Here is a 12,545-nt window from a genome sequence, read left to right on the forward strand (position 1 = left end):
TGGTTCAGTAGCAGAGTGCTTGCTTTTTGTGCTGAAGGTCCCCCAGATGCAGTCCCCGGTGTCTCCAGTTCCAGAATCGCTGATAGCAGGCAGTGTGAAAGGCCTGAGGCTGTGAAAAGCTGCAGACTGCAGTTGGACTAGATGGTGCTGAGCTAACTGGTCTAATGTCCTGACTAAGTAAAAGTCAGCTTCATATGAGAAAGCTGGATTTTGCAAGCATCCACCTACAGAGGCAGCCCGCTGCATCTCTGCACGATTGAATAATTGCCTCCTTCCAGACAGCCCCCACTAATACTTTAGAGTATTCCAAAGGCTTCCCATGCATTATCTATATAATCTTTATGGTCACCTTGTATATTATCACAGGAATCCTCGCCACAACCCTGTAAAGTAAGCCCATATTATTAACTCCTTTTTGCGTATGTGAAGCTGAGAGAAAACAGCTTTCCTTAAGTACCCTTCTTGAGAATGGCCACGGTGAGATTTGAACCAAGGACTTCTCCTCGCATAGCCACAGTCTTAGCCCCCATTCTACCGTACCTCTGGCTGGCAGTGCTTCTGGAAGATACACAATTTCAGGATGCGGAAACATAAGTGCATATCATGCAGCTCGCAAAATCCTTGTCCACAACCCACCTGAGCTTATCAACTCCCCCTAGGGCGTATTCCATTGGAACAAATGAAAATATCAGAACACACAAGAGTTCGCTGTGCTCCAGGAAACATGTGCGGCTCCAGAGAGGCGCAATCGAAGCCTTCAATTTTGACATATCTGTAGCTAACTTTCCGAGAACACATTTTAAAAATATCTTGGGAGAAAAACCAAACCAGAAACACAATACACCATGATTTTTTTAAAAAAATTAACAATTATTTACTATTCCAAAGATTGAACAGGTCACAAAAGATAGCCACAAGAATTTTTAAAAAATGTGGCCAAAATGTAAACGACAGTGTTTACGGTAGTAAGACAAAAATGTTGCAGTAGCAAGTACAGGAATCGGGGTGTAATCCCATTTCAAAAATCTTCATCAGCAGAAACTTAATACTTGATACACTGAAGGAGTATCCTAAGACATAAGAATGGAGCTCTACCAGTTTAACAACTTCTGAAGATTTGATAATAGGCAGGAGCACAAGTTTAGCAAGAGGTTTTAAAGTGTACACATTTTGCAGTGTAAGGATGTGTCACTGGCCACCAAGATTAGATTAATTCATCCCATCGTATTCCCTATTACTATGGATGGGTGTGAAAGCTGGACATTAAAGAAAGCTGATAGGAAAAAGATAGATTCCTTTGAAATGTGGTGTTGGAGGAGTTACGGATACCGTGGACTGACAAAAAAAAACAAATCAGTGGGTTATAGATTAAATCAAGCCTGAACTGACCCTAGAAGCTAAAATGACTAAACTGAGGCTATCGTATTTTGGCCACATCATGAGACGACAAGAGACACTGGAAAAGACAGTCATGCTAGGAAAAGTTGAGGGCAGCAAGAAAAGAGGAAGACCCAACAAGAGATGGATTGACTCTATAAAGCAGTGGTTCCCAACCTTTTTTTGACCAGGGACCACTAGGACTTTTTTGTTCGGTGCAGGGACCCCAAGGTTCAAAATAAACATTCTGAGAATTTGAAAATAAACTTTAATCATAACTGTTAGTTAAACATTAAACTTAGAATAATATTTGAATATATATATATGTATAATAGAGAACTTTTAATTGAAAATATTAATTTATTATGGGTTTATAACTTTGTTTTGCAGACCTTAATTTAGTTCTCGCGGACCCCTGGGGGTCCATGGACCCCTTGTTGGGAACCAGTGCTATAAAGGAAGCCACAGCCCTCAATTTGCAAGATCTGAGCAAGGCTGTCAAAGATAGGACATTTTGGAGGACTTTCACTCACAGGGCCGCCATGAGTCGGAGGCCACTTGACAGCACTTAACACACACACACACACACACACACACACAATGCTAACTGTGCTGGCCAGAAAAGAAAACAGAATTACATAGACATTGCAAAGAGTTAGAAACAGCATCTGCTTCCACCCTCCCTGTGTCCTTGAATATGTATGGAAGTAATACTCTCGACAAAGTATCTACACTCTGTTTCCCTTCTTTGTATCAAGCACCATGGCTATATTGTCCCTGGAGTAATCCAGCTTCATCGATGGATGAATTAAATACCATGATTTCATCCAGTTGTCACATGGTGAAATCATCTTGTGAAAGTAACCACCGTAGGCAAGGTTCCACATCACAAAATGTTCTCGTTTTCATGACGCAACAAGTTGCAATCTTACCATGTGGGTTATCCCCCCCACCCAGGCTATTTCATGTAACTAAATGGAGGGTGCATGTAATTTCGTGGCGACATTTCAGCTTCCACAGAAAAATAGTTTTCTAAATCAGACGTTACAAAATAGGTACCCTTTCATTTGATTGAGATCAATGGGGGGGGGAGTGAGTCAACTTCTGATTTTCCTGGTCTCTTCTGTGTCAATGTGTAATTCCTTTTCAGAGAGCCAGCCTGGTGTAGTGGTTAAGAGCGGTGGACTCTAATCTGGAGAACCGGGTTTGATTCCCCACTCCTCCACATGAGCGGCGGACTCTAACCCGGTGAACCGAGTTGGTTTCCCCACTGCTCCACACAAAGCCTGCTGGGTGACCTTGGGCTAGTCACAGTTCTCTTCGAACTCTTTCAGCCCACCTACCTCACAAGGTGTCTGTTGTGGGGAGAGGAAGGGAAGGAGATTGTCTATCTTTTAAGGAGAATCAAACCGGCTTACAAAGTCGGCATATAAAAACCAACTCTTCCTCTTCTGTACATCAGAAACTGTAAGAGCTCACCTTCTCTAGGTTTTTAAAAGAACAAGATCTGTCCCCCCCCCAAAAAAAAAAACTACCAATGTTGCCCCAACGGAGACGTTACATAGCCTGATAACCACACCTCTCAAGTGTTCCTCGTTATGGGGAATACCAGACATTTCTTCTCATTCCTGCTTGCAGTGGCTTTCTAAAGTCTTGGAGCGGTGGACTCAGATCTGGAGAACCGGGTTCGATTCCCCACTTCTCCGCATGAGCGGCAGAGGCTAATCTGGTAAACTGGATTTGTTTCCCCACTCCTCCACAGGAAACCAGCTGGTTGACCTTGGGCAAGTTACAGCTTTTAGAGCTCTCTCAGCCCCACCTACCTCACAGGGTGTCTGTTGTGGGGAGGGGAAGGGAAGGTGATTGTAAGCCGGTTTGAGTCTCCCTTAAGTGGTAGAGAAAGTCGGCATATAAAAACCCACTCTTCTTCTCCTTCTCCTTCTCCTTCTCCTTCTCCTCCTCCTCCTTCTTCTTCTTCTTCTTCTTCTTGCATTCACGCCACGTAACCCCCCACTTTTATTCAACCGGTTCACCCTTTTGAGCCCCCTTGAACTACATGTGGGGCATCCCTCCTCCTGGTGTGAGACACTTGAGAGGTATGTTGGCGACACCTGGGTCCAAATGGAAGCCAAGGCCAGACACGGCCCTGTCGCGTGGCACCTCGGCGGAGGAGAACCCGGAGCCATCCTTAATGGGCCATTCCATTTTTCTCCATAGAGATTACACTGGACAGTAACAGTGAAGGTGGTCGGTCTCGGTCAGGTAGTGAGGGAAATATTTCCCCCATTAAAGAAGACGCTTATTATCGCAGCGTTGGTGGACACAGGAAATGGTGTCGGCAACGTACCATGACCTCTGACTATAGATACGGTATGCCAAACCCTTCTTCGTCCTTTGTGCCAAAAAAAGCTGCTTTTTTAAAAAAAGAGCTGGGTGTGAAAGGAGCGCCATCCCTCTATGTCGCTGTTGCATGCCACGCAGAATGCCAGGGCAGCCGCCTCTCTTTACCTGGCAAGTCTTGTCCCGCTTCCTGCCCTCCCTTTCTTTTCAAGCAGGTAAGTTCGCTTCGGCGCAAGGGAGGAGAGAGCTTGGGTCGCCTTCCCCGACTCCCTGCCCTGCCACCAGCTTTCCATTCTGAAACCAATCCAAGCACCTGCCATTGCATGACCCTCCTGCCCCTCCCCTGTCCCCCCCCTGGCTGTACAACCACTGAGGGAAACCTGGAACTGTTACTGCTTTTGTACTGTCGTCATACCGGACGCGATTTGCGAACGCAGGACCCTCAAGGGGAGAATCAATATGCAGTCCTATAAACAAATATGTAACTGGAGGACTTAGCAATTCACTTAGCCTATCCTAGGGCAGGCAATAGGTCACTGTGTTGGCCTGTAGACCACCACCCCCATCACACACAGACACACACACTAACATAGAAAGAGTTTTCGGCTAAACATTAGGGAGGACTTTCTAACAGTTAGAGCGGTTCTTCAGTGGAACAGGCTCCTTCAGGAGGCGGTGGGCTCTCCTTCCCTGGAGGTTTTGAAGCAGAGGCTAGATGGCCATCTGTCAGCAATGCTGATTCTGTGACCTTAGGCAGATCATGAGAGGGAAGGCAGAAAGGGTTGCATCAGTGTTTGGCTCTTGTACCCCTTTCTTGCATGCCCAGGGTAATGCCAATCGTCACTTTGGGGTCAGGAAGCAATTTTCCTCCAGGCCAAATTGGCCAGGGATCCTGGAGGGGTGTTTCTTTTTTTGCCATCTTCTGGGTTTGGAGTAGGGGTCACAGGGGGTGTGGGGTGTGGGAGGTCGTTGTGAATTCCTGCATTGTGCACGGGGTTGGACTAGATGATCCCGGCAGTCCCTTCCAACTCTAGGATTCTATGATTCTATAACACTTTTTATTAGTTTTGGAGGTTAGTAGAAGAGCTAGATCCAGTAGCACCTTAAAGATCACCGAGATTTTCGGGCTATAAGCTTTTGATGAAGGGAGCTTTGACTCGGCCAATCAGGAGCCCCACCACTGAGCCACAGCCCTCCCGTAAGGATACAGTGTTTTGGGATATTTGGGGTGGTCCTAATAAAAAGGGAGGTTCCAGCAGCACCTTGGAGAGCGACAAGATTCTCGAGATATGAGCTCCTTCAAAGTGAAATTGCATAGGGGATCCCACCCAAAAAAAACCTCCTCCAAGTTATGTGCAATTTGGTCCTTCCCAAGTGACCTGCTTGCATTAGGGTTGCCAACCTCCCGGTGGGGCCCAGTGATCTCTTGGAACGGCAATTGATCTCTAGACCACAGAGACCAGTTTCCTGGGAGAAAATGGCCGCGTTGGCAGGTGGACTCTATTGTATTATGCCCTGCTGAGGTCCTTCCTTCCCTCCCCCAGGCTCCACCCTCCAAAATCTCCAGCCATTTCCCAACTCAGACTGCCAACCTGAGCATATCTTCTCTCTCTCTCTCTGTCTCATGGTTCTGAGGATGGGCAATTGGGGAGGGGCGGAGGTAGAAGCTGGAGGGGAATCTCTGTCACAGGCAAAGAAAACACTACAGTCCCGCAGATGACCTCTGTCCGTACAACTGCTCGACTCGAAGCCAGTCTGGTCAGTATTGCAAACAGGCAGAGGCTAAGGCGCTTCCTTTGTTCTAGCAGTGTATGAGAATGCCCCTCCCCTTCTGCAGCGTTCCCCGTTTGGATGCATGCAAGGTGGCTTCGCAGAGCAAAGAGGAGGAAGCATGAGGCTGAACCGCTTGGCTGACTCTGAGACCGGATGCACTTTTGGGGGCTGTTGGTAGTTCTCCTCGTCTCGCTGCCATGAGTGAGGAACAGGCCAGATTGGCTGCTCTTTAGGGCCGGAAGTATAGTATGGAGCCAGCAGCCAAAAAGGGTTGGTTTATTGTTGGGCAGCATAAATAAATATTCTGAATACTTCTGGTACCAAACTTTACTACAGCACGGAAGTATCTTATTGGGGGGAGGAAAAGAGGCATGGTGTAGCTCGATCTTGTCAGATCTCAAAAGCTATGTAGGGTCTAAGAAGGGAAACTTCTGCAGAGGAAGGCCGTGGCAGACCACCTCGGCTTCTCACTTGCCTTGAAAGCCCTTTGCTGGGGTCGCCATAAGTCAACTGCAAGTTGACAGCTCTTTACATGCTTATTGGGAATGATTGCTACCAGATTGCTGACCACAAGTTCGAATGCTTTAAACACACTTCTTGATGTAACTTCGCTCGGAACGGATAACTATTTCCTCCAGTTTTTCATTTCCTCACAGTTCAGGGTATTTCATGTCAAAGTATTAACTCTAATAGCCCTGTGAGGTAGGCCAGTATGATTATCCCTGTATTGCAGATGAAAAGACTGTGGTTTGGAAACTGATTTGCCTTAAGCTGTCTGTTGATTTCATGGCCAAGAGGAGATTTGAACTAGGGACTTCGATTGAGAGCAATAGAATTAGGTCTAGGTTTTAATTAGTCTTGAGAATTGGCCACTATGGCTACATTCCGATGCCTCCAAGAATTACCCTTTAAAATTCTCAAGCCCACGGCTTCCTTCACTTTCACACCGTTTTATCGGGATTTGCGAGAAGGAAAGCTAATTCTGCCATTTTGCCCCATGTGAATATCACAACAAACTGGGGTTTGTTACAAAGGTGGGCAGTAGCTTTCCTCTGAGAGCCAGGCACAAGGACAGTACATGAGCCAGTGGACTCAAACTAACATTTACTTGGTCACAGAAATGCAGTTTGTGAGTTTTGAATCCGCAAAATGGTCGTGTAAAGGTAAAGGTGCCCTGTGCAAGCACCGGGTCGTTCCTGACCCATGGGGTGACGTCACCTCCTGACGTTTACTAGGCAGACTTTGTTTATGGGGTAGTTTGCCAGTGCCTTCCCCGGTCATCTTCCCTTTACCCCCAGTGAGCTGGGTAAGGATGGAAGGCTGAGTCAACCTTGAGCCGGCTACCTGAAACCAACTTCTGTTGGGATCGAACTCAGATCGTGAGCCGAGCTTGGACTGCATTACTTCAGCTTACCACTCTGTGCCACGGGGCATTACAGGACAGTAAATGCACTGTACCTCCCTCCTTGAATCTGATGAACAAGTGCTGGATTACACATTCAATTTGTAAATCATGGTGGAATGCTTGTGAGCCAAAGCCCTCCTGTTGAGCAATTTAATGCAGTCTTTGTGGGTCAACCCACCCAACAGATAGGGCTGGAAGAACTATTTTATATGAAGGGATGGTTTTTTCTCCTCCCTGCACTTCAGGGCTATTTCCAGAGGTATTTTGACACAGGGGGACATGGTGGACAGATGTTGTAGGATATGGTGGCCAGTCTTGTGAATGTTCCAGGCGTGCCATGAGGTTTTAGAAAACATGGAGAATGTGGGTTAAACCAGCAGGCTATCAGCCAAGAGGCCGCTGCACTGTGTAACTTTGTGAATTATTAGAGCTGTAGGGATCAGCTTGTCCTGGTGTAGGCTGCATAGTTAAATTGTGGAACTCCCTGCCCCAGGATGTGGTGGCAGCTGCCAACTTGGAAGGGAGTGGACATGTTTATGGAGGAGAGGGCTACTCATGGCTCCTAGTCAAAATGGATACTAGTCATGATGCATACCTATTCTCTCCAGAACCAGAGGAGCATGCCTATTATTAGGTGCTGTGGAACACAGGCAGGGCAATGCTGCTGCAGTGGTCTTGTTTGTGGGCTTCCTAGAGGCACCTGGTTGGCTGCTGTGTGAACAGACTGCAGGACCTGATGGGCCTGGGTCTGATCCAGCAGGGCCTTTCTTACGTTTCTTTATGTTCTTAGGCCTTTGGGGTGGGAAGCAGACTTGGAGGTTGGGGTGCGCGTGCTAATCCCTTCCACGTGGCAGAGCTATATGAAGACCAGTGGGCGATCAGGGCGGAGGCGTCTATCCAATTGATGTGTAGCCAGAAGCCTGTAGCTGACTCTTCTGATTTTCAACCAAAACTCCATCAAGATATGTGGTGTGGAGCCCACAGGCCTTAGATATTGCATCGTGTGTGCCTGTGCACAGCATTGTCCCAGTCCTGTTTGTCGTGTATCTTTAAAGTTGCATTTCTCATGTATGCACATGTACAGCATCGCAAGAAAGAACATGGTGTCCCCTGGGTCACGGACAGCTTCTGCGAGCAGCAGAGCACAAGATAGAATGGACAGGATACTGTTGCTGGATCCAGTCTGTTAACTTTGGCATTTTCCCTGTGTAGCACAAAGTTTGAATCCAACCCATTGGCCTTCGTGCTCAAAGGGCATGGTTTGCTGCGCTCTAGGAACCAGTGGGACTTTGCAGAAGGTTAAATCCCTCACCATGTGGTTGAGAGTTCCTTTCGGGGTTGCATTTCAAAACTCAGACAGGTCACAAGCGTGCTCACTTTCGCGTAACAGAGCCATTCCTGGCCTCTGGTGTTGATATTGCAGATGGATACTGCAGCCGGGACCGTCTGTCTCCTGAAATTTATGAAGAATCAGAAACGGACCCTGGCGCAGAGGACATTTCCACCCGGATCTTTGTTGCCCTTTTCGACTATGATCCACTGACCATGTCTCCTAATCCCGATGCGGCAGAAGAGGAACTCCCGTTTAAAGAAGGGCAGATTATCAAGGTAGGATGTATGCATGGAATGGAGCCACGCTCCTGCAGGATTAGAAGCTAGAAGTTTCTTGACCCTGTCATAGGATTGTTAAGCACCAGAGAGGCGCTGACCTCCCTTCAGCTCACTCAGAGCAAACCAAGCTTTGTCCCAGTCTCCAAAGGCCTTGCAAATGTTTAGCCTGAAGAGGAGAAGACGGAGAGGGGATATGATAACCATTTTCAAGTACATGAAGGGCTGTCATACAGAGGAGGGTGCCGAGTTATTTTCTGTTGCCCCAGAAGGTTGGACCGGAACCAACAGGTTGAAATTAAATCAAAAGAGTTTCCGTCTAGGCATTAGGAAGAATTTTCTAACAGTTAGAGCAGTTCTTCAGTGGAACAGGCTTCCTTTGGAGGTGGTGAGCTCTCCTTCCCTGGAGGTTTTTAAGAAGAGGCTAGATGGCCATCCGTCAGCAATGCTGATTCTATGACCTTAGGGAGATCATGAGAGGGAGGGCACCTTGGCCATCTTCTGGGCATGGAGTAGGGGTCACTGAGGGTGTGGGGGGGATGTAGTTTGGAATTTCCTGCATTATGCAGGGGGTTGGACTAGATGACCCTGGTGGTCCCTTCCAACTCTATGATTCTATGAAATGGTTATCAGGCAGTCCCTTTCCCTCGCCTTCACATCCTCCCTAGTCTCCCTCCAGGTATTTGTGGTGACTGTTGCTGCTGAACATGCCACGTTCATTCTCTCCTCCAAGGAGCTCTGGGCGGTAGACATGGATGGGGTTTCTTTGCAACCGGGAGCTTAGGCTGAGCAAACAACTGGCCCAGCGAACTTCATGGCCTGATGGGAGATTGGAACCCAACTCCCCCAATCCAAGCCTAGGGGCCGTGGCTCAGTGGTAGAGCATCTGCTTGGCATGCAGAAGGTCCCAGGTTCAATCCCCGGCATCTCCACTTAAAGGGACCAGGCAAGTAGGTGATGGGAAAGACTCCTGCCTGAGACCCTGGAGAGCCGCTGCCAGTCTGAGTAGACAATACTGACTTTGATGGACCAAGGGTCTGATTCCGTATAAGGCTGCTTCACGTGTTTGTGTGTTCACTATCTCAGTCTGATGTAGCCTCTCCTACTGTGTGGATAACTTTTAATAGTAACTGGCGCTTCCATGCCTAGGCATTAGTAGGCTCTACTTGAATGTTCCCTGCGCAGTAGCAAATGACAGGACCCAGGACTGACTCACTCAAACCAGTAAAAGGGCCTGGTTCTCATGAAAAGATCTACAGGGTAGGGTGGTTCATGCCTGCAGCTTTTGGTGTGTACAACCCACTCACTCAGACGACCCATGAGCGGAAGTCCTTGGATCCTTCAAGGAAATCTGCTCTCACTTTAGGAAATTCTTGTTCCACAGTCAAACTCGGTCATCCCTTGCCTTCTTTTTCCTATGAACGACGGCAGGTGTACGGCGACAAAGATGTCGATGGGTTTTACCGAGGGGAAACCTGCGCGAGACTGGGCCTGATCCCATGCAACATGGTCTCTGAAATCCAAGCCGACGACGAAGAGATGATGGACCAGCTTCTCAAACAAGGGTTTCTCCCTCTGAATACTCCTGTCGAGAAACTAGGTAAGGGGACCCGCCGTCTGTAGCCAAGTCACAAACCTCCTACTCATATCTCTGTTGGCTCTCGTAACTAAAGTAGCAGAGGGAGGCATCATAATTCAACCATAAGTCTTTTTCCAAGCAGGAACAGTTCTGGGTTAAGGTCTGATTACAGCTTAAATTAATTGAAACGGTTCCCCAGAAACTAAAAGTGAAATGTTTCTTCCTACTACTAAATACTAAGCTTGCAGGGTGTAAAGTGTAGATGACTGGGGAAGGCAATGTCAAACCACCCTGTAAACATAGTCTGCCTAGTAAACGTCGTGATGTGACCTCACCCCATGGGTCAGTAATGACCTGGTTCTTGGACAGGGGACAACCTTTACCTAGTAAGATATTTTAACTAAATAATATTATTTTCCCTACAAAATATTACAGAAGATGCCTTTTGCTTTGCCATATTTATGTGGAAGACCGTGCTCTGCTAACAGGGTATAAAGGAGTGGTATACAAATAATAAGTTATTCTTTTTCCTCTTCTTTTACATCTGACCATGAAAAGGGTGATAGCAGATGGGGTTAGTGATTCAGGCTGCCATCAAATGGTCCTGAAGATAAACTGCTTAATTTTGCTGGAAGCCAAGCTGGTAAACTAAGCTCTGCTCCGCGATCCAGTCAAAAGCTTTCAACAATCGTTGGTTCTTTAAAAGAAATGCATTCCCAGCAATTTCGGAGCTGTGGTACCATTTGGCTATCTGTAACTTACTCAATTGCCCCAGCGTTTGGTTTTTACAGAGAGAGAGAGAGAAAAAGAGAAGGACCAAAGACAATTTTGAATGGCTTCATATCTTTCCGTCTTCTTTTGTTTGTATGCCTTCCTTCCTGAAGTCAACCGCGACCATTTCAAAAAGAGCGCACTCTCTGTCCACAGCCGATCCAGAAAGTCTAAAAGAGGTCTGTGCCGAAAATGAAACCGACCCGATCCCCTGTTGCCGTAGCGAAGCACTTTGAGCTGTCTCGTTGGATACTCCTTTTTATGGCCTCAAGCAGATACTGGCAGCGGATGGGCCCTCGCAAATCTCTAGGGTGGCCAACCTCCAGGTAGTAGCTGGAGATCTCCCGCTATTACAACTGATCTCCAGCCGATAGAGATCAGTTCACCTGGAAAAAATAGCTGCTTTGGCAATTGGGCGCTTTGGCATTGAAGTCCCTCCCCTCCCCAAACCCTGCCTTCCTTAGGCTCCACCCCAAAAATCTCCAGGTATTTCCCAACCCAGAGCTGGCAACCCTACAAATATCCCTTCAGTGTCGGGCTTAGGCATCACCAGCTGCGACAGTATCATGGTTAGGTACTTTACACCGAGCACCGTGGGAAGGGGGGGGGGGTTGAAACATTACTCCAAGAAAACAAGTCCTGTAATTTGAACAACGAACAGAGCAATCCTGGGGGGGAGGGGCAAAAGGGGTTTGGAGGTGGCATGATCTCTGCACTGGCATAAGTGCCACTTGCGCCATCCACATGGGCACTTACGCCACCTCCCTAAACCCTTTCTCCCCAGGAAAACTACCGGGTGGTGCAGTGGTTTGGAGCGGTGGAGTCTGATCTGGAGAACCGGGTTTGATTCCCCACTCCTCCACATGAGCAGTGGAGGCTAACCTGGTGAACTGGGTTTGCTTCCCCACTCCTACACACGAAGCCAGCTGGGTGACCTTGGGCTAGTCACAGCTCTCTTAGAGCTCTCTCAGCCCCACCTACCTCACAGGGTGTCTGTTGTGGGGAAGGGAGGGGAAGGGAAGGTGATTGTAAGCTGGTTTGAGTCTCCCTTAAGTGGTAGAGAAAGTCAGCATATAACAACCAACTCTTCTTCTTCTGCTGCTGCTGCTGCTGCTGCTGCTGCCAGCATAGACCTACGCCAGCAAAAATGGTGTTGTAGCCCCATGGAACTGTATAGAGCAGTTTCATGGGGCTTGGGGGAATTTCCCTGATCGACTTGCTCGCAGCAGCTGCACCGTCCCTGGCCGTGCCAGAGGTACCTCCACTCCCCAGGATTACTCTGCTAAGCAAGTGGGCATCTGCTTTCTTAATTTGCAACAACCGGTGGTATTCAAACTGTTTCCTTGGGGACCAGGGGTTCCTCATGAGGTTGTTGGTGGGAGATTTCAGACGTCTGTGAAATGCACTTTTTGTCCACCAATACCGACCTCGCCTTGAAATGCAGATGAGAGTGTAAGCTTGTTCTCTCATCCATGTAGAGTGATGATCAGATGGAATGTGGACTGGATGTACTCCCTAAAGCAGGGGTGTCAAGCTCATTTGTTATGAGGGCTGGATATGATGTAAATGTCACTTGGCCAGGCCGGGCCATGCCTCGCCAGTCCAAATCAGGACCGGTGGGGATGGCTACCTCAGCTGGTTCGTGGGCTGGATAAGAGCTCTCAAGGGGCCGCATGTTTGACACCTCTGCCC

General features: G+C 47.9%; 1 protein-coding gene across 1 annotated transcript in view; it reads left to right on the forward strand.

The window, feature by feature from the left end:
- RIMBP2 (RIMS binding protein 2) overlaps nt 1–12,545 on the forward strand; it is an 88,588-nt gene that overhangs the window by 65,218 nt on the left and 10,825 nt on the right. Inside the window, exons 17-20 of the mRNA XM_056859884.1 lie at nt 3,595–3,747; nt 8,319–8,503; nt 9,935–10,103; nt 10,967–11,032. Of these exons, the coding sequence (XP_056715862.1) occupies nt 3,595–3,747; nt 8,319–8,503; nt 9,935–10,103; nt 10,967–11,032 (573 nt within the window). The remainder of the gene's footprint in view (nt 1–3,594; nt 3,748–8,318; nt 8,504–9,934; nt 10,104–10,966; nt 11,033–12,545) is intronic.

The sequence above is a fragment of the Euleptes europaea genome, chromosome 13 (assembly GCF_029931775.1).
Source record: "Euleptes europaea isolate rEulEur1 chromosome 13, rEulEur1.hap1, whole genome shotgun sequence".
NCBI lineage: Eukaryota > Metazoa > Chordata > Lepidosauria > Squamata > Sphaerodactylidae > Euleptes > Euleptes europaea.